Genomic DNA, 22,399 nt, shown 5'->3' on the forward strand with positions numbered 1-22,399 from the left:
TTTTGTTCGACACACCTTCCTTCCATGTGATTAAAATATACATAAGGCCAAACTGATTCCTAGTTCTAATGTCGGAAGGACATCGATCCTAATCCTATTGTCATAAGGACATTATAAAATATGGAAATATTAGATAAAGAGATATAGTTATCCTAATAGATTTTTAATTACACCATATATACGGGTCGGTTATCAAAATATATAAGGAGGCTATGTTCAATATTTTGAGCTATAAATAAATACGAGTGGGTTAACAAATTAGATACTAATATACTATGATAATGAACTCTGAAGAAGACCTTGTTGACTTCAAGAAGAAGTTGGAGCAAGAAAAGATGAGTGCGATCGAGTCAAAAGCGAAATCTCTAGTTTCAACTAAAGCTGATGATCCATGTTGTCAAAGAATATGTGATTTGCCGGACGATTTGCTATTGCAGATCTTACTCCACGTCCCGACTAAAAACGCAGTAACCACTGAGATCTTGTCCAAACGATGGCGTCATATGTCTGGAAGATGCTTGAAAAACTCGACTTCAAAGACGACCAAGGCAGCGAGAGCTTTGGGTGGTTTATTGAAAAGTCACTGCAACTCCATAAGGCACCAAAACTAGTGAGTCTTGTTGTCGAACTGGGTCCAACGTCTCATGCTGACGTAGATGTCGGAAAGTGGGTTGACAAGGCAGTTAAACACGGTGTGAGAGAGTTAGATCTCAAGCTTCTTTGAACGTCATGAGAGCCCACAAGCTTCTCTAAGAGCCTTTACACATGCGACACGGTCGTTTCGTTAACTCTATCGAACCAGATTCTCGTAGACGTTACTTTCCCGGCTACCATGCTATTTCTCTTGAATCTATCTCTTTTGGACGTGGAGTACAAAGACGAAGACTCTCTTGCTAGGCCTTATCAAGTTCCCCTGTTCTCTTCAAACTGGTGGTTGCACGACGTGATGAGGACAGCTTAACAAACTTTACCGTGAAAGTGCCTTCATTGAAAATATTAACTTACAAGACTAGATTTCACGATGAAGAAGAGGTGAAAGAGGAGGAGGAGGAAGAGGAATATTACATTAGGTCGTTGGTGATAGATTGCCCTGCACTAACACAATTAAGTATATTTGACAATAGGGCAGACTATTGTAGTTTGACAGAAAATATGTTTTGCCTTGATGGGTATACATCCCATATGTTTCTAACCCCGATGAAAAGTTTCTGACATGTCTTTCTTCTGCCACACGTCTGTACTTGGATTTCTCCAAATCAATGGTAGGGTTTACATATGAGATCTCATTTATTCCTTTGCTTAGTCAAACTAATCTCGTTTGTTTTATTGCAGGTTGCGTGTAGTAACGCCATCAAGTTCTCTCGGCTCATAGAATTATACTTTACCATAGAAGATCCAGTAGATTGGTTGGAACCATTTATTTGTTTGCTTCAAAACTCTCCTATTCTGAAAGCTCTTACTATCTTCACCATTGTAAGTGTCTTAAAAATACATACACATCTATTTTTGATGCATTTTTAAATATTAATGCGTAAATATAATGGTATATATATTATCAGGGATGTCCTCCATCTTCATCTTCGTGGAACCAGCCGAGTACTATTCCCCCATGCTTATCATCTCAGCTAGAGACTTTTAAGTGACTAGATTATGGAGGAAAAGAAGATGACAAACAACTAATGACATACATTCTGGCTAACTCGATCTGCTTAAAGACGGTGGATATCAAGCTCATACCAACTTGCAATATTGAAGAGTGTCAAAAGGAGTTAGAATCTATGCCTGGGATTTCACCATCATCTCTATTGGAGAGAAGATCCCACATCGAATATATGAAAGGGACTTGAGTAATATCTAAGAGACTTGAGTCAATCCACTAATTGCCAATTAGTTTTAAGTTGGAAGCCCAAGAAACTTATCATGGTATCAGAGCGGGTCCAATACCCTGACCCATTAATCCAGCCCGGACAGTGGCCCGATCATCCCATTAGCTGATGGCCCATAGAAGGCTCAGTTCCACCGAGATCGCTAGAAAATAAAAAGCATGATTTCGGAGGGGGTATGATGGATTCTGCGAGATTAATGGTTATATGCACCATTATCTCGAGGGAGGGTATTGGAGAGAAGATCCCACATCGAATATATGAAAGGGACTTGAGTAATATCTAAGGGACTTGAGTCAATCCCTTTCATATATTCGATGTGGGATCTTCTCTCCAATAATCTCGCCTTCTTTATTCCCTCGAGAGGCCAGAAGTTTTTCGTTGGACGGTTTAGATCAATGTTCTACAATCGTTTAGGCGACGTTTATGGGGCGTGTAGGCATCGGTCTAGGCAGCAAACCGATCTTTCTTTTAAATAAATCTGATTTAAGCGGTCTAAGTTGGTTTAAATTATTTTTTAACGGATTCAAGTTATTCTAAATCAGTTTAAATTGGTTAGATCAAATAAGTTCAAAGTGAATTATGACTAATTTTATTATATTATATTCACCATCAATTTATCTATAAACAAGTGATGATTTTTTGTGTCTCTGATTCTGATTCTTTTTAGTATATCTGTTTATTTTCTAAAAAAATATATTTTATTAGTTTAACTTTTAGTGAAATACATTTTTTTTTTAAAAAGTAATATAAATATAAGATATATAATAAAACTAATATTTCGTCAACACCTAAGTTCTAGATTCCAAAGAATCAGTCTAGGCGTTTAGTTTAGATTATTGGATGAAAAAAATATTAGATTATTTTTAGAATGATCTTATTTGTAAGTTAGATGTTTTTTGCTCTTTTTCAAGTAGAGTTACTAGTGGTCAATGGTGTTTCCCTTTGTTCATAGAGGTGTCAGCTGGGCGGGCTGACCATGGGCTAGCCCATTCTAATTCATTTTGGGCAGGCTATGGACGTGCCCAATTAATAAATGGTCCAACTGGACAAAAGACCAATTGGTACATGTAGACCTGGGCATTTCGGATATCGGTTCGGTTCGGTTCGGATATTTCGGGTTTCGGGTAGTTCGGATATGGGCTAAAGTATTCATTTAGTACTTGACATATTTTCGGTTTGGTTCGGGTCGGATAGTTTCGGGTTCGGTTCGGTTCGGATAGTAAATGTAGGAACCGGAAAATATCCGGAAAAAGTTCGGTTCTCATTTGGATTCGGTTCGGGTTCGGATAGTTTGGATAATTTGGATAAAATATCAGTTATTTAGGGTAAAATATCAAATAATTAGGATAATTTAGATAAAAATTTAGAATATTTAGGATTACTTTGGATATTTCGGATAAAACTATCCGGATAGTTTTAGATACTTTCGGGTAGTTCGGATACTTTATAATAATTTAGTTATCTTCAACTATTTTCAGATACTTTTAATAGAATTTTAAATTAAAAATATATATTTAGTTATGTTATATATATATATATATAATTAATATTTTTATATATTCGGGTGCCCGTTCGGTTCTCGGTTCGGTTCCGGTTCGGTTCGGTTATTTCGGATATAAAAATATAGGAACCGTTTGGGTATTTGAAGGTATTGGTCCGGTTCCGGTTTCGGATACTTCGGTTCGGTTTCGGTTCGGTTCTTCGGTTCCGGTTATTTTGCCGAGGCCTAGGTACATGGTCCAATTGGGCGAAGACCAAATGGACAATGAGTGTCAACGGGCTTACTAAAACATAATTTCATGAGTTTAATAAATGTATTTCATAAATTTGGCGGGAAAATTCAATTTGTCGGTTTTGGCGGAAAACGCAATTTCTCGGTTTTGGCGGAAAAATATAATTTCTCGGTTTTGGCCGGAAAATGTAAATTCTCGGTTTTGGTGGGAAAACGTAATTTCTCGGTTTTGGCGGAAAAACGCAATCTCTCAGTTTTGGCGGGAAAATGCAATTTCTCAGTTTTGGCGGGAAAACGTAATTTCTCTCGGTTTTGGCGGAAAACGCAATTTCTCAGTTTTGGTGGAAAAATGTAATTTCTCGGTTTTGGCGGGAAAACGTAATTTCTCGGTTTTGGCGGGAAAACGCAATTTCTCAGTTTTGGCGGGAAAATGTAATTTCTCGGTTTTGGCAGAAAACGTAATTTCTCGGTTTTGGCGGAAAAACGTAATTTCTCGGTTTTGGCGGAAAAACGCAATTTCTCAGTTTTGGCGGGAAAACGTAATTTCTCGATTTTGGCGGAAAAACACAATTTCTCGGTTTTGGCGGAAAAACGTAATTTCTTGGTTTTTGGGGGAAAATGAATTTTTTCGGTTTTGACGGAAAAACGCGTTTTCTCGGTTTTTGAGGAAAAATGAATTTTTTTTTCTATTTTGAGAGGAAAACATAGTTTTACAGTTTTGACAAAAAAAAAATTACTTTATAATTTTGGAAAGTAAACATAATTTCAAAATTTTAGAAATAAAATCTAAACTAATAATTAAAAAATAATTATAAATATTATTGGATGTCCATGGGCATGCCCATTTGGACATGGTTTCTATTGGTCTTGGACATTTGTTTGGACCATTGTCCAATATGGACCACCAGTTACTGCCCAATACTGAAATGGTCCAAATGGTCATGCCCAATTGGACCATGGACGAACCATTTGACAGCTCTATTTGTTCATTATTGTGTCTCTCTTGTCTAGAGTAGTTATTGGGAATTTGCATTGAAAGACACATTTTGTTTTTTCAATTACAACATGAGGCATGTTATGCTTGTGACACACCTTTTATGAGTGTTTACCTAATTTACCTTCGACTAAGTGTAAAGACTAAAGATTCTAAAGAGAATAATTATAATACTCGTTTTTTTATGTTTCTTTCTTTCATCTCTTAAAATGAGTATCTAAGAAATGAATAAAGTATTTTGCAATAACACAACTTTAGAAATCTATGATCCAAATTCAAACAGAAAAGGAGGTTCGCAAATCTAATCTCATCCGAGAGTTTTTTTGTAACTTGATTTCAGATCCTTTTAAGTGGTGAGCCTTCTCTTCTAATTCATCTCTTATCTCTAGATTTAGTTTTCCAATTTTAAATTAATAACTAGATTTTGACCCGCGCTTGAAAAGCGTGGAGTTGTTGGATTATATTATAATACAAAGTTTTATTATATCGAAAAACATAATTTTTAACAGCTATATAATCTACAAATTAGTTTATTTGAGATTTTATATGTACACTTTTACGTAAGTTTCTTTTCGACATGAGAATTATATCCGGATCAAAAAAACAAACCGAACCGACCCAAAATTATAGGTTTAGTTCAGGTCCAGAGAAGATAACCTTTAGGGTTTTTTTGGACCCGCATGTCTTTGTTTGAGTCCGAGTCCTACCCTAGACCCGATCATAAATATGTGTTTATTAGGTATATTTGGATATTCCGAATATGTTTCCGGTATTATGGATATTGTTTTTAAGTTTTTGGTTTACGATTAGAGTTTTGATTTCAGGTAAATTTTTCAAATTAAAAAGAAAAAGTGGGTATTTGGATAAAATTTTGGGTATTTTTCAGTTCACCGTGTCAGATTTTGAATAAGATTTTAAATTTTTAGGTATTTGAATTTTTTTGGTATTTGTTTGGAGTTTCAAATACTTTTCGTGTTTCGGATATTTTTCAGATTTTTCATATATTTCAAAATTCTTTTAGGATCTTAAATACCCGAAGAGATGTGGACCTATTACGTCCATATCAGGTCCAACAACCTTTTGATATAGATTTTTAACGTTATTGTACAAAAACATGGTTGATGAAATATTTTTCTGAGTAAAGATATCATAAGAAATAATATCAAGATCTGTTAAAAATATTTAAAATATTGTATGTTTAGAATGATTAATGTATTATCAGAAAAATAATAAATAATTATACATAACTCCAACAACTTTTTTATATTAGATTTTTTAAAACTCTTTCTTTTTTTAATACTATTGATTCGTTTTAAGTGAAAAGTATATAAAAGTATAATATTTAAAACAAATAATTTTCAAAATCTTGAATAATCAATACTGATATCGTGAAGTCAGGTTAGCTTTAATTGAACCAATGAATTTCTTCATTTTTGTGAAGGTGACATGAATATTCAAAAAAATCATTTTTAAATATGAAAATACTATCAAACTATAGACGGTTGAAAGTTTAGTATATGATATGATTAATTTATTATAAACGAAAGAGGAAGTTAGAATGTACACATATATATCTTGTAATTTATCTTGCTTTAAATCATATATTATATGATAAAAGTGATAATATAAAACATTAGTTTCAATGCTTTTACTATTAAAAATTTAAATGATAAATATAGTAATAGTAATGATTAAGATTTAGGAGTGAAATTTAAATAAATAAAAGAATTGACTAAATTATTGTTAGAGAAATATATGGTAACATATTATTAGTATAAATTTAAGATAAGACCAAAAAATAATGAGTTAAATGAAATGATCTAAATAACTTTTATAGATAGATTTTTTTAGACTTCTTCCCTTTTAATAGTATTGATCAAGGGAAAGAAAAAGGTCTTTATATCATCGATTAGTCTTATTATTTGTCAATTTCGGTTATTTTATTATTTTTAATTTTATTTGTAAAAAAGTTTTGATTTTGATGGTAGTGACGCATGTTGTGTTATCGCTTCTGAGTTTTTTTTTTTGGAAACATATCTTTTCTGGGTTTATTATCAACTTTTGTTGTTGAAACTGCCAAAATCAAAGAAATATATCTCTTCTTCTCTTTCTTCTGTTTAGTTGTTCTTCTTTGTAGTGAAATTTGATATTTTCTCATGATTCTGGGTATACAAATATGTATTAATCAATCAATGTTTGTTGAAAAAGTGATTTTGAAAAAGTTTTGATTTGAATTTCAAATGGCTTAATGAATTCAATGTGGAGACATGATTAAGTTAAATCTAAAAAAAAGGAGAATAATAAAAACACATATAAGATGTTCAATCAAATTTATGTGAGAGATATGTGTGTCCACAACTAGTCTATCCACAATTTGTTCATCCATAATTTTGATGTATGTGGCTCTTCCGTCCGCTGTCTTTCCATCCATAACTTGCATATCATAACCACATTTATCTATAAATACAATTCATTTATCCATAAGTCAAATTATTTGTCTTTTGATCAATAAACGAATATTTAAATATAATTAGCCACATTTAAATTTGATAAATAAGCCATTGTAACAATTTTAACCATATAAACTAAAATGATTCTTGATTTCAACATAAAAGTACTATTTAACCAAATTTTAGAGTCTCTGTCCACAGTTATTATATTTTCAACTCATCAGTCTATATTTTCTCTGTCCACAACACATTTATTTTCAAATCATTTGTCCACAACTTCTCTGTCCACAGACTCACGTGCTTATCTTATATGTCCCAAACAACACTCGTTTATTATCCAATGGTTCAATTATCCAATATCCTAACTTTTACTTTTTAAACTTCCACATCATATTCTCTCTCTCTTCCACATAATCATTCAATATTTATTCAATATTTATATCATACAATGGTTTCTTAAAAAAAATTCAACATTATATCTTATTATTTTATTATTTTATTTTATAAAAATATATCAATAATGATTATCAGTTATAATTTGTTTCAGAAAATCTATTTCACAGAAAAGAACCAAATCTTCTGTTTGTAGAGTAAAGAAAATGATGATTTTTAATATAATTTTAAATTTTATAAAATATATCTATCACAATATAATTTATTTGAAAGATTTAGGATAAATTAAAGTCTATTTTTTTGGAAAAAAAGTTATCCGATCCTCTTTACCTCTTTGAACTACATGGGGACCACTTAAATTTTTCTGATTGGTTAAAAAATTCAATGTGAAATTTTCTTATTTTTTCAACAGGTTGAATTTATTCAACTCATATTAATTCACGTCCTCTTTTATTCATTTTCAATATCATCATTGTAGTCATTAAGCAGTTGAAAAACTTATCCAACTACTGCATTGCACATAGCATAACACATTATATTGTACATGAAAAATTATTCATAACAATTTGACCACAAAATCTTAATTCCTTACAATTTTAAAATATCAATATATATATATATATATATGATCAACTATAGATAAAAGAATTAGGATTTATTTTGTATTCATATTTGTGTGTATATATATATATTGAAATTATTAAACAATGATAAAGCAAATATGTTGGGAATAAAAATAAATAATGACAAGTTACACCCGTTGGATTCTTTGATTTTTAAAAAAAAAATTATAATGGTTGAGTTTAAAGATCAAAAAACTATGAATCAATTTTCGCTACCCGACCTACACGATCTATCACTTAAATGACCAAATCTATAATTTTCATTTTAACTGCTCACTATTTGGTTTCTAACTTTCATACATGTCTTTAAGTTACTTCAAAGGCAATTTCGTCTCATTTCACACACAAAAAGTATCTCTCATGTCGACTGTGTCTTATTGTGAAAACAAAATTCATAATATGTTCTTTTATGTAAAGCAAAAGATTGTAGGCTTCTGACCGTTGTTTAGAGACTATGCGATAAATTGTTTCCAGTCTTTAAATCGTAGTGTCCAACTTCTACTAGTATAACTATAAGAGCAATTTTAGGACATGCACAATGGCACGTCTCTCACATTAACATAATAGTCAAAAATAAAAATAGTAAAAATTAGAAGAAAAAGGTGAATGATCGATTCGTCGTAGAGAGATATGCGTTTCTTTATCAGAGACCTAGAATACATGCGTCAATTTTTGAGTGGATAATATTTCAAGAATGTTAAAATATGTTTTAAATTTTTTGGGAGAGTCTCTTACCAATACTGATGGCCTTATTAAAAATATCTCACAAGGAGTTGTTAAAAAAAATTATATAATGTAAATATTATGTTGAAATCTCAAATCTCAAGTCATGCGAAAACTTGTGAATTGAGTTTTCTATGAATTTCAGATACCCATAATTAAATATTTAATATTTAAATGAGCATTTTTTGGATTGGGTTTTCTATGACTCGAATAAGTCAATACAGATATTTAAATATTTAGTGCAACATCAAAATTTTGTTGGAGTTCCCGCTCTAATTCAAAAGATATGCATTGGATAGCATGAGACAAGTGAGGCTATATGCTTGCAAGATCAAAACCAGATAGTGAAACCGAATTTCAGAATCAGCTGCCTTGGCTCAACCCACTGAAAGAAAAAAAAATTGAAAAATCAAAACCTGTAAATTTTTAGCCATTTTGTATGGCAAATTTAATCGGAGGCAATAGCAGTAAATGAAAGGCTCTATAAGAGACATATTGGGAACGATCCTAGTTGCCCAAGATGTGGTCACATGAAGGAAACAATTAATCATATCATTTTTACATGTCCTCCAGCTTTGCATATGATTTTTACATGTCCTCCAGCTTTGTAGTGATGGGTCCTCTCAACGATTCCATAAGCCCCAATGATTTTTTCTTCATAAAATCTATTACACCAATATAAATTGCCTTTTCTCAAGGGCTACTATTGGCGGAAATATGGAGGAATCAACAAGAGTTTTCCCGTGGCTTATTTGGTATATATGAAAAGCACAAAATGAAAAACTTTATAATGATCGGGAATTTTCACCAGTGGATACAACATATTTAGGTTACGGGAATGTAATGCATGGTTTCTGGCCAACGAGAAAACTGATCTAGATGGTAGTACCACATAGCTCGTACCAAAGAACCCCTAGATATGCCCATATTTACCTGTCGCGTGGGTGGATCATGGAAGAATGACGGAACCACGAGCGGAGTAGGATGGATTTTACAGCTTCAAGATGGATCAATAGATCTACTCGGCCTCCAAGGTTTCATAAGCTAATTTTTCCACAACATACTGAACTTAAGAGTTTAGTATGGGCTTTGGAATGCTTATCTCGCCATCAACGGTTCTATGATTATTTTGTTACTGATTCCCAAGAGTTTGTCAAAATGATCTTTACATCTAAAGATTGACTAACTTTTGCAGCTGAACTTAATGAGTTTAAATCCAAATTAGCGTCCTATCAGAGCGGCAAAGTGGTTTATCAACCCATAACCAGTAACAATGAAGTGGTTTTTCTTGTAAGACATGCTCGAACAAGGAATTATAGTAAACCAATATGTAACCATAAGCACACTATATCGAAACGGCTACTTTCTCTCTCTGATTTTTGCGACTCCCAAGGCGATCGACAGCAACAGTGTCTCCGACACCAGCTTCTCACCGGCGCCTCATCCGGCGTCGGCTCCTCAGCCAGATCTATGGTCCTTCCCCGCCGTTGCAGATGAAGAAGAAGAAGCCCAAAAATTCTCCGACCAAGTCCACGTCGAAATCGTCTTCCCCGACGAAATCGAAGCCTGTTACTATTGATCTGCCAATCAATGAAACCAAGATTGTTTCTGATGCCCAAATCGGCTCCCCCGCCGACACGGTTGCTCAACAATTGAAAGATTCGTTGGATCTGGCTTCCGTTCTAAAGGATATCCCGACTTGTGAGAAAGTGATCGCCGTTGAACAGGCAGATCCATCTCCAGCTCGCGATGAAATTAACTCTCCAACCCTAGAGTTGAGCGTTGTTGGTCAGAACCGCTGCTCCTCTGTCGAAGTATCGGATGACGCGACGGTCTCAATAGACAAGAGTTCCTCCGATGTGGGTGTCCAAATTGCTGCTGCTGATGCCAAGGTTGATACTTTGAGCTCGCCTGCAGCTGTTGTCGACCCTCCCCCCTCCACCGGGGCTGCTGCAGCTGGTCTGATTGAAGGCTCTCCAGTGATTTCCGCTGCGGAGATAGCAATCAACTCCTCTCCAGCGCCTAAACCAAATCAAGATCAACAACAGGCTTGCCATGGTAAGGCACCGGAAGATACTTGGTGCGCTCACGCGAAAGGAAAGCGTCTTTCAAAGAAGGGTGAAGCTTTTACGCTCCCTTCGGGTGAGGCTTGTATAAAAATTCCCAACTCTGTGATCGAAAAGAACATGAAGTCTTGGGAGCCCTTTGTCTTGGGACAGTTCTACTCGGATCCTCCATCTCAAGGTACAATCCATAACATCGTAAACGGAATATGGAGCAAGCAGTACAGGGATATAGCGGTTTCGAAAATGGAAGGTTTCGCGTTTCTTTTCCGAATCCCAAACGCTGCAACTAGACACAGAGTTATTACTCAGCGTCTCTGGCAAATTGAAGGTCAGACCATGTTTGTTGATAAGTGGGAACCTGGAATTGTGCCTTCTAAACCGGAACTTACCTCAGCGCCGATTTGGTTGGAGCTTAGAAAGGTGCCTTTCCAATTCTTTAACGAGGATGGATTAGAGCGTATCGCAGGTCTGGTGGGACATCCGAAGTTCTTGCACCCCACCACTGCGAACAAGACTAACCTAGAAGTTGCCAAGGTATTCACCATTATCGATCCAAGGAAGCCTCTACCTGAAGCTGTGAATGTCCAGTTTGAATCTGGAGAGATCAGCAGAGTCTTGGTTTCGAGCCCATGGATGCCGCCAGTTTGTGTGACGTGCAGGGAGGTGGGTCATATTGCGAAGCGTTGCCCTTCTGCAGTAAAGCTCTGCTCACTATGTAATTCAGAGGGTCACGTCGCAGTAAACTGTCCCAAGAAGCAGAAAAATGAGTCTACTGGTAGGAAGACTCGGAGAGGAAGATCGAAAGACAAGCAGGCGTGGAGGGAGGTAGATAAAACTAAGGCTGATAATTCCTTGTCTTCCCAATCTCAAGCTAGTCTCACCGTTCCTGTGCGCTCAGAGATAGTACAGGCTGAGCTACACAAATCTCAACTTGGAACTGCAAAGGACAAGGTTGTGGGAGAATCGAGTAACACGCCTTTCTACCTCCTTCCGGTAAGAGCTAGAAGTCGCTCTGGAGCCTCTGGATCATCTCGTTCGGATGTTCAGCCGGACTCTTCAGATGTGGAATCATCAGACTCAGACTTGGAGGAAGGAGAGCTAAGTAAGCATGATTTGGAATTGGGTTTTCAGGTTGTGAGGAACAAGAAGAAGTTTTCAGGTCAGAAATTCTCAGGGCAGAAGGGTAACCGGGGCAGGGGCCCCAATCAAATCTGATTTTATGTCGACAGACATTTTTTGTTGGAATGTACGCGGTCTAAATAAGTACAATCACCGCAGCGGATTAAGAAAATGGTATAGGAGAAATACTCCTCTTTTTGGCGGAATTCTTGAGACTCATGTAAAGCAGCTCAAGAAGAATAAGTTTGTGTCACAACTTTTTCCGGGATGGCTTGCTGAAGATAACTACGATTTCTCCTCTCTTGGGAAAATTTGGCTTGTCTGGCATCCTTCTCTATCGGTTACTATTATTTCCAAGTCTCTCCAGATGATCACTGCTGAGGTTACTTGGCCCTATACTACCCAGTCTAAGTTGTTCGTTTCCATTGTCTACGCTTCAAATGATCCTGCAGAGCGTTGTCTTCTTTGGTCTGAGATCTCAGCCCTCTCTGCATCGCATGGAATGGACACGAAGCCATGGTTGATGGTCGGGGACTTCAACCAAATAAGAGATCCCTCGGAGCACTCCTTAATCCCTACCCTAAACATGGATAAGAGAATCAGGGACTTCAATCTTTGTCTCCTTGATGCTAACTTAGACGATCTGAACTTCAGGGGCACAACGTTTACGTGGTGGAACAAGCGCAAATCAGCGCCGCTTGCTAAGAAGCTTGACAGGACCCTGGTCAATGATGTTTGGTACTCACTGTTCCCATCCTCGGTGGGTTTTGTTGGCAGTCCTGATTTCTCGGATCACGCGGTCATCTCTATCACGCTGGATCCTGCTAGAGTAAGAGCTAAAAAGCCTTTCATATTCTACAATTTCCTTACTCAAAACCCGGAGTTTCTTGTTACCATCGGCACCAACTGGTTCTCTTTTAACGTTACTGGATCGGCAATGTTCAGAGTCTCAAGGAAGCTGAAGCTTTTAAAAAATGTGATCAGAGAATTCAGTAATCAGAATTACTCGGGTATAGAAAAAAAGACGGCTCTGGCCCATGAGAAGCTTTGCCAAGCACAATCTGCCATGCTCAACAGCCCGTCAGCCGCAAATGCTTCCTTGGAATTTCAAGCCTTGCACGATTGGGAGGAGCTGTCTGCTGCTGAGACAGCCTTTTTCTTCCAGAGATCGAGCATCAGCTGGCTCTCTTGCGGGGATGGAAACTCCAGACTCTTTCATCGTTATGCAGAATCCCGTCAGGCCATTAATCACATTCATTTCCTTATCGACGCCTCAGGGGAGCGCATTGAATCTCAAGCAGGTATTCAGGATTTGTGTATCAATTACTTCTCCGGCCTTCTTGGCAGCCCAGTCTCGCAGCCGTTGTTTGTTCAAAGCGACTTAGACCTCCTTTTTGACTTCAAATGCTCGGCCGAGCAGATATCAAGCTTTGGTAAACCCTTCTCTGAGGAGGATATAAGGAATGCGTTCTTCTCTTTGCCTAAGAATAAATCTGGTGGTCCTGACGGTTACTCGGCGGAATTCTTTACTGCATCATGGTCGATCATTGGGGCTGAAGTTACGGAAGCTATACTGGAATTCTTCCGATCTGGCCGTCTCTTAAAGCAATGGAACTCAGCAAATCTGGTACTGATCCCTAAGAAGCTCAACGCCTCCCTAACAACAGACTTTAGACCTATCTCTTGCCTTAACACGGTGTATAAAGTCATTTCCAAGCTCCTCGCTTCTAGGCTCAAAGAGATTCTCCCGCTGCTGGTTTCTAAAGCTCAATCAGCTTTCCTTCCGGGGCGCCTTCTAGCGGAAAATGTGCTACTGGCCACGGACCTGGTGAAGGGATACAACACTCAAGCTGTCTCCCCTAGAGGCATGCTCAAGGTGGACTTAAGGAAAGCATTTGATTGCGTCCGCTGGGACTTCATCATTGCTACTCTCCGGGCTATTGACATACCTGAGAGTTTTATATGTCTCATCTCTGAGTGCCTATCAACGGCGTCCTTCTCGGTTTCGGTAAATGGAGTCACGGGTGGGTACTTTCAAAGCACTAAAGGAATCAGACAGGGCGATCCGCTCTCGCCATATCTCTTTGTTCTGGCCATGGAGGGTCTATCTCGGCTGCTGTTGTCGAGATACGAAGCGGGCATTATAGGTTATCACCCCAGAACGGAGCCTCTCAAGATCTCACACCTAATGTTCGCTGACGATGTGATGGTCTTTTTTGACGGAACGAGTAACAGCTTACATGGTATCACCGAATGCCTCGATGATTTCGCTTCCTGGTCTGGTCTTCACATGAACAATACCAAGACCGAACTTTTCACGGCAGGGTTGGACCAATCTGAATCCGCGGCAATAGCAAGCTACGGATTCACTTGTGGTCAATTCCCTATCAGATACCTTGGACTCCCGCTCATGAGCAGAAAGCTGAAAATTTCAGAGTACTCTCCTTTGATGATCAAGATCTCCTCCCGGTTACAGTCTTGGTCGGCAAAACTCTTGTCTTTTGCTGGGCGTTTGCAGCTTCTCAGGACCGTCATCTTCGGCATAGTCACTTTCTGGATCTCAGCTTTCATTCTCCCTAAAGGTTGCATAAAGAGTATCGAAGCCCTCTGTTCCAGATTCCTTTGGTCAGGAAGTATAGACAAGAGAGGGCTGGCTAAAATTGCCTGGCGAACGGTTTGTTTGCCTAAAGAGGAAGGAGGTCTTGGCCTTAGGAGTCTCTTAGTCTGGAACCAGGTCCTGTGCCTCAAGTTTATCTGGTTATTATTATCGTCAACTTCATCGCTTTGGGCGGATTGGCACAGGAGCATACATTTGAATAATAAATCTCTTTGGACCGTAGAAGCTTCTGCAACTGACTCCTGGGCCTGGAGGAAGCTCCTGGACCTCAGACCGCTGGCGCTTCAGTTTTGTAAAACTAGGCTCGGAAATGGGAAGTCCGCTAGTTTCTGGTTTGACGCTTGGTCTCCTCTGGGACAGCTGATCGAACATATAGGCCTGACTGGTCCACGAGCGCTGAGAATAAGAAAGAATTCGGTGGTGGCGGATGCGATAAATGGTTCCACTTGGCGTCTCCCCCACCCAAGATCTCAAAAGGAAGTTGAACTTCATACCTACCTCACTACTGTTAATTTGCCTTTATCTATGAATGTGAATGATGAGTATGAATGGATTGCTGGTGACTCTCCTTTGCGTGTTTTCAGGTCCGCCACCACTTCGGAGGTGCTGAGACCGCGAGAGGAGGTCAAGGACTGGGTGGACGTGATCTGGTTCAAAGGATGCATCCCGAAACAGGCGTTCACTATGTGGGTTGCCAATTACGATAGGCTGCCAACGAGGTCTAGACTGGCGGCTTGGGGAATCCCTATCTCGCCTCTATGTCCGCTGTGCTCTGTTTTTGATGAAACTCGTGACCATCTCATGCTATCCTGTGACTACAGCAGGGAAGTCTGGCGAGAGGTCGTCCATAGATGTCAACCTCCGGCTGCAATGTTTACAACCTGGGCTGAACTACTCTCTTGGATCCGATCTGCACAATCAAAGAAGCTAACACTACTGAGGAAATTGGCAGTGCAGACTGTCATTTTTCATCTGTGGAAGCAAAGGAACAATTTGGTGCATAATCAATCAAGTATACCGACTTCTAAAGTGTTCTACGGTATTGACAAAGAGATTAGAAACATCATTTCAGCGAGGAGAGTTCGAAAGAGCTACAAGGCCCTCATGGTGATGTGGTTGAGATAGTTTCTAGTAGGGTTTAATTTTCAGTGCTCCATCTTGTTTTTTGTTATTTTTTGCCAAGATGGTTCAAAAACTAAGATCATCTTACAATACTAAAAGCCCGATATAATAGCATTCTGAGGTGTCCACATAGGACAGTTAATTCCAGCCAATCCTACAGCTTTATTTCTCCACATCAGCATCGTCTTTGCCTAATTGGATTTGCTGAATACGGTTTTATCATCTTTGGGCATACAATTTGTCCTATTTGGTGGGCTTCTAAAAATTCCAAGCCCAGATCATCAGCCTCCAATAGCTGCCGTGAAGCGTAACCTCATCTCTTTCTTCTCCGTTGAAGTGTTGTAACTTCTTCTTCTCTTGCCTTCCCACTTCCACCTTTTTCATTACTATTCTCCAAATCCGTTTCGCCTTTTATTCTCAATCCTTTTATTGAACTTAATCAATAGATTCCTTTCACCTTCCTCTCCATTGTTCTATTTATAGATCTATTTTCATAGATTATGTTACCATTAAAATCCAAAAAAATCTCTCAAATAGCTATTCCGATGGAACCCAATGGTAACTCATCAGGCTTCAGCGATCAGAAGACCAACAAGAAGATATTCACTCCCTCCGCGACTATGAAGCCACACGGGAAGTCCACTGCTGCCTTGGCGATTGCGGCTAAACCTAACGGCAAAAGGGCTGTTTCATCTGCCATTCCGAAGAAGCAAAAATCTGATGTTGCTCTCTCCTCCGCGCATGGTGACCGAGTGATGTTCTTAAGAGATGTTTCTCGCTGCCCACACGAAACCGAGTTGAGGTTTCTTCTGATTAATTTTTGGGAGGCTCGAAATCCAAATACGAAAGAGCTCATTGGACAGGAGTTGCTTCTTATTGACGAAGAGGTTCTTCTACGAATTGTTCTCATCTAATTCCTACTGATATAACTTTGATTGATTGAGATGGTATTTCTGATTATGTCAATTTTAAATGATTTATAGGGAGCTGTTATTCAAGGTTTTGTTCCAGCAGGACGGGTTGGGATGTATGAGCTGACACCAGGAGCTGTTTATAAACTGCCTGGCTTCTTCGGATCCAGGAGCAAAGTCACGTTTCGGGTTGCTGATCATAGCGTCACTGTATCGTTCTCTTGGAACTCTGATTTGTCGGTTCTTGATAACCATCCTGTCCCAATACTCCAAGATAGGTTCTGGTTCCATAACTATGAGGAGTTTCAGGCCAACTGTGACCACAGGGTGACCTTTATGGTAAGCTTTTCTTAGTTCTTTTTGGTGTTTATATTTTAATCCGAAAAGTTATTATTGTTAGGTTATAATTCGTCGCCCCCCAGTAACTACTGTTCCAATTAGTTTTGTTACATAGTTAGAGTATCTATATGTTATTTGTGAATAGCTGATGAATAACTTTTACACACGTCTGAAATGATATTTAGTTGTATAAGTTTGATTTACGGGCCTTTTAATTGTTCTGTTTCAGATTATGTTGGTCACATGAAACTGGTGAATGGGTAGACTATCACTGACCACACTGTCCTTGATGAAGTTGACATAGCAAATAAGCGGCATCTGTGTGTTCATGTCCAGACACATGTGTACGATACGATAGGGCACACGCACAAGTTCGTTGTCAAGGTTTTCAGATTATAATCTGAAAGGCAAGACTCAAACCATAACTGTCACAAAGATACTTCCACCAGAGGTTCCACTTGCTATATCACACTTGGAAGAAGGCACTGCTCAAGCAATGTCCGATGATGTTTTGAAGAGTGGAGGTGAAGAATCTGGTCCTTCTACGGGCTTTGAGCATTCTGCTGGTGATAGGGTTAGGAAATCATCTGAGAATCTTGAATCAATTGAAGCCAAGCGTTCCAAGAGTGGCTAATAGCGCCTCTGCATATCCTCTTTTGCAGTGATTGTGTGTTGCTGCATTTTAAGTAATGTTTTTATGTCGCTAATAAGTTTTAAGAACTGGTTTTGTCTATTAAGAGCTTATGTTTTGTTTTTTTCATATCTAAACTTTGTTTTTGCAGCATTTTAATTATCTACGTTAAAACTTCTTTTGCTTATTCTTATGTTTAGTAGTTTTGATCTCAGTACCTTCTTTTGAACAATAGTATTGCTATATATATGTGATGCTTATATTTTTAGGTTCGTCATTTAAAGTTGGTCATATGGGCTTTTATTTCTTGCTCTATTTGTTTCTTGCAATATTACTCAAATAGAAACTGTTTTGACCGATCCTAATACCAAGCATTTCTTTGAAAGATGATGTTATGATTGCTAATATGTACAATATATTACTGTATACATTTGTTCTTTTAAGTATATATATCACGACAGTTATGTCAAATATATGGTTCTAAATTACAGTAGTTTAATTATTTATTTCGGTCAATAAATTAGTTTAATTATTATGCTTTTATCTTAAATAGATACGCGATTCCATATATAATAATTTGGGTCCTTACATGTATGGTCTCAATATTTGGTTTCAAAGTACACGATGATTTATAATTAGGTTAACACTGGATTTTATTCTAAATTTCAAATAGTTTGGTTCATTCTATTAGGATTGAAATATACTTACACAAGTTTTTATAATTTGATATACGTTTCTTGAAAATAGATATAAACCTCGAATTACATTAGTAAACACATTTAATATTCGAAATTTTTTTATAAGTTATTTTGAGAGTTGAAGAGGACAACCAATTCAGAAATATTTCAAACTCCATGATTGATTACAAATTCATATTGTAATTACACCCAGAAATTCAAAAGGGCGTATTTACACATATGTCTCATCCTAATTATGTATCTTACAAACAATAATTTTGAACATCCAATTGTTGCTTAGTTGGGTATGAATCACATCTATTCCTTCAAATTGAACAACTATTTTTATAATATACCAAAATTCATATATGCCTAGGAAAAATTATAAACAACTAAGTCCTACTAATTGGTTAATCCAATATAATATACCAATATAAAACGTTTTTGTCAGACAAAATACTATTAAGCCAAAGTTTGAGGCTCTCTCCAAAAATCTCTGAGACAATTTTATACCAAATATTCAGCCTATGTTTTGCCTGAAACGTTTCTTAATATCGAGCATATGTATCTAAAAACGTTATACATATGAGCACAAAAAATTAAACTATAGCAAAAGCAGAGCATTTTAAATACTATTAATATCAAAGTACGATTACTAAAAGACTAATATAAACATTTATTCGTTTTCCATCTCTTCGACTGATACCATTTGACTAACATAAACTTTAACTATATTTACATATAATATATGAGACAAAATATGAATTTATGTTTTTTTCTGGTCTAAATACGAATTTATGTTCTTCCAAACAGAACATTATAATCTTCAGAAGTACTTGCTCTGATTTTACAAATATTTTATAAAACATTCAAATGATAGTAATGATTTTGATGTTATATTTTATGTTAACACAACAAATCATTATTATAATTAAAAAAAATCATTAGTATAATTTAAACAAAATATGAATTAATGGTATTCAAACAGAACATTATAATCTTCAGAATAAAATTGCTCTTATTTTACAAATATTTCATATAAATTATTAATAAAAAAAAAACATTTCAAATCAAACACAAAATTGAAATAGCTCATATTTCTTAATGTAAAATTACTAATAAAAATAAAATATTTCAAATCAACACAAAATTAAAATAGTCCATATTCCGCGCGTAGCGCGGACAAAGACTCTAGTCTCTTGTAGAATCTTTTATTCATCTATATGATATTTACAGTTTAGCAAAAAAAAAAAGAACAAGGAATTATGTTAACACGTCGGTGCCACAACACAAGCAATTCATCCTTCGCGTGATAAAAAAAAATATTTAATGTTTATTTTTAATTTGGGCTGAACTCTTGAGATATAATCGAGATGCTCTAAAGTATATCTGGGCCAATTAATCTATATTAAAACCGTTAGAATTTTCGACCCATTGATATATTTCGGCCTAACCTGCGAAAATTAAAATACATTTCTCTTATGAGTCGCACGGAACGGCCGTAAAACACAAGGAGAGAGAGAGAGAGAGTGGCAAAGTCGTAATATAACCATTGCCTTGGGTGTTCTCCACGCTGCTTTCACGCTTTTATATATACGACGTGTCTTCCTCTTGTATTTTTTAATCCTCAGCCACTTCAATCTCTGTCTAAGCTGGATCGTCTCTCTTTACATCCACTCATGTGAGTATATTCCCTAGTTTATGCCTTCAGATTCTCATCGAATCGATTGCGATTAAGTGCTAGATCTGTTTGATTTCTCCGTCAATCTCATATTCCCCGGTTGTTGGTTGTTTTACAGTGTTTTCTTTTTTGCTCATCTACTATGGCGACGAAGAGAAGCGTTGGAACTTTGAAGGAAGCGGATCTGAAGGGAAAGAGGTGTTCGTGAGGGTTGATCTCAACGTTCCTTTGGATGATAACTCTAACATCACCGACGACACTAGGATTCGTGCCGCTGTTCCCACCATCAAGTACTTGATGGGTAACGGATCTAGGGTTGTTCTCTGCAGTCACTGGTATGTCCTCTCGTTTTTTTCTACTCTCATCTGGTTTATTAACTCCTTTGATTTTATTACCGAACTTCGTTATTTGGTCGGGTGCCTTGTCTGAATCATTTTTTATAAGTTTGGTCTGAAACATTGGTAGTCAGTTATGTTATGTTGTGGTAGTGGCGTGTTACTTCCGTTAAGTTTACCTCATATGCTAGTTTATAACATTGATATTCAGTAATGCACATGCGTTTGTTGTCTTGTCTTATATGACAAGTTTACGCCTTGTCTGAACCATTTGTATAAGTTTGGTCGCTCTCCTTCCTTGCAGTTGAGTTCGTTATTTGGTCAGCTACATATGCAGATTCTTCTTGCATGATAGTTTATGCATCGTGTGAACCATTTGTATAAGTTTGGTTGCTATCGGAACATTGATAATCAGTTATGCCTTATTTGGTTTGTTACCTTCATTATGCATCGTTTGTCTTGTCTGAACCGTTTATATAAGTTTGGTCGCTCTTCTTGCAATTGAGTTCGTTATATGTTCAGCTACATATGCAACTTCACTTTCTTACATGATAGTTTACGCCTTTTGTGAACCATTTGTATAAGTTTGGTCGCTCTTTGAACGTTGACAATCAGTTATGTCTTAGTAGTGGCTTGTTACCTTCATTAAGTTCATGAAAATAGAATTATTGAACATATTGATTTCAATTTTTGTAGTAACTATTGGATGTTTCTGATCTCAATTATATTTTCAGGGCCGCCCAAAAGGTGTTACCCCTAAATTCAGCTTGAGCCTCTTGTGCCGAGATTGTCTGAGCTTTTGGTGTTGAGGTTGTGATGGCAAATGACTCTATTGGTGAGGAAGTCCAGAAACTGGTTGCAGGACTACCTGAAGGTGGAGTTCTTCTCTTGGAGAACGTGAGGTTCTACAAGGAAGAAGAGAAGAACGACCCTGAGTTTGCCAAGAAGCTTGCTGCCCTTGCTGATGTCTACGTCAACGATGCTTTCGGAACTGCTCACAGAGCTCATGCTTCTACCGAGGGAGTTGCCAAATACTTGAAGCCTTCCGTTGCCGGTTTCCTCATGCAAGAAGAGCTTGATTACCTTTGTCGGAGCTGTGGCAAACCCCAAGAAGCCTTTTGCTGCCATTGTCGGAGGCTCAAAGGTTTCGACAAAGATTGGTGTCATTGAGTCGCTCTTGTCCACCGTTGACATCCTCTTGCTCGGTGGAGGTATGATTTTCACTTTCTACAAGGCGCAAGGACATTCGGTTGGATCTTCCCTTGTGGAAGAGGACAAGCTTGACTTGGCCACGTCACTCATGGAGAAGGCGAAAGCCAAAGGTGTCTCTCTGTTGCTCCCACCGATGTGGTTATTGCCTGATAAGTTCGCTCCCGATGCTAACAGCAAGGTAACGAGCATACAAAACGTTTTCAGTGTCTGTTCTGTTTAGAGCTGACCACTTGTGAACAATTTGCAGATAGTGCCAGCCACGGCAATCCAGATGGCTGGATGGGACTCGATGTTGGGCCAGACTCTATCAAGACATTCAGCGAGGCTCTGGACACAACCCAGACCATCATCTGGAATGGTCCCATGGGTGTTTTTGAATTCGAAAAGTTTGCAGCTGGAACTGAGGTAAACCCAGCTAATACATCCATCGTTTACTCATAGTATGTCAATATGCTTAACTAACTTGATACCTTGTTATGTTCCACAACCACCAGGCCGTAGCAAAGCAGCTAGCGGAGCTGAGCGGAAAGGGAGTGACCACAATCATAGGAGGAGGTGACTCTGTGGCTGCCGTGGAGAAGGTTGGTTTGGCTGACAAGATGAGTCACATCTCTACCGGGGGAGGTGCAAGTTTGGAGCTTCTAGAGGGAAAGCCACTTCCAGGAGTCCTAGCTCTTGACGACGCGTGAATTTCATCTCTCTTGTGATATGTGATATGTGATATGTATTACAAGTCTTATGCTTTTCTTATGACCAGATTAGCAAAGCCCTTGTACTTGTCCGCTTGAGATTTTCTTTCTACGGCTCTTTTTCGAGTTTTTTGCTTGGAGCCTTTTTAATAAAAGAAAGAGTTTAAACTCTGAATAGTAATTTTCGAATGTTTACTCA

General features: G+C 37.5%; 2 protein-coding genes and 2 pseudogenes across 2 annotated transcripts; all 4 read left to right on the forward strand.

Moving 5' to 3' along the window:
- Positions 1-335: 335 nt before the first annotated feature.
- Positions 336-2,663, forward strand: LOC125599982 (annotated as a pseudogene).
- A 7,631-nt stretch (positions 2,664-10,294) lies between these two features.
- On the forward strand, positions 10,295-15,728 carry LOC125599983. The gene is made up of 2 exons (XM_048772977.1): positions 10,295-12,050; positions 12,268-15,728. The coding sequence occupies exons 1-2, from the start codon at positions 10,295-10,297 to the stop codon at positions 15,726-15,728; spliced, it is 5,217 nt and encodes a 1,738-aa protein (XP_048628934.1).
- Positions 15,729-16,270: 542 nt separating this feature from the next.
- Positions 16,271-17,443, forward strand: LOC125599984. Its single transcript, XM_048772978.1, has 3 exons — positions 16,271-16,612; positions 16,709-16,975; positions 17,205-17,443. The coding sequence occupies exons 1-3, from the start codon at positions 16,271-16,273 to the stop codon at positions 17,220-17,222; spliced, it is 627 nt and encodes a 208-aa protein (XP_048628935.1). The 3' UTR covers positions 17,223-17,443.
- Positions 17,444-19,984: 2,541 nt separating this feature from the next.
- On the forward strand, positions 19,985-22,375 carry LOC125599979 (annotated as a pseudogene).
- The last annotated feature ends 24 nt before the right edge of the window (positions 22,376-22,399 follow it).

Source organism: Brassica napus, unplaced genomic scaffold (genome assembly GCF_020379485.1).
Source record: "Brassica napus cultivar Da-Ae unplaced genomic scaffold, Da-Ae ScsIHWf_2079;HRSCAF=2730, whole genome shotgun sequence".
Taxonomy (NCBI): domain Eukaryota; kingdom Viridiplantae; phylum Streptophyta; class Magnoliopsida; order Brassicales; family Brassicaceae; genus Brassica; species Brassica napus.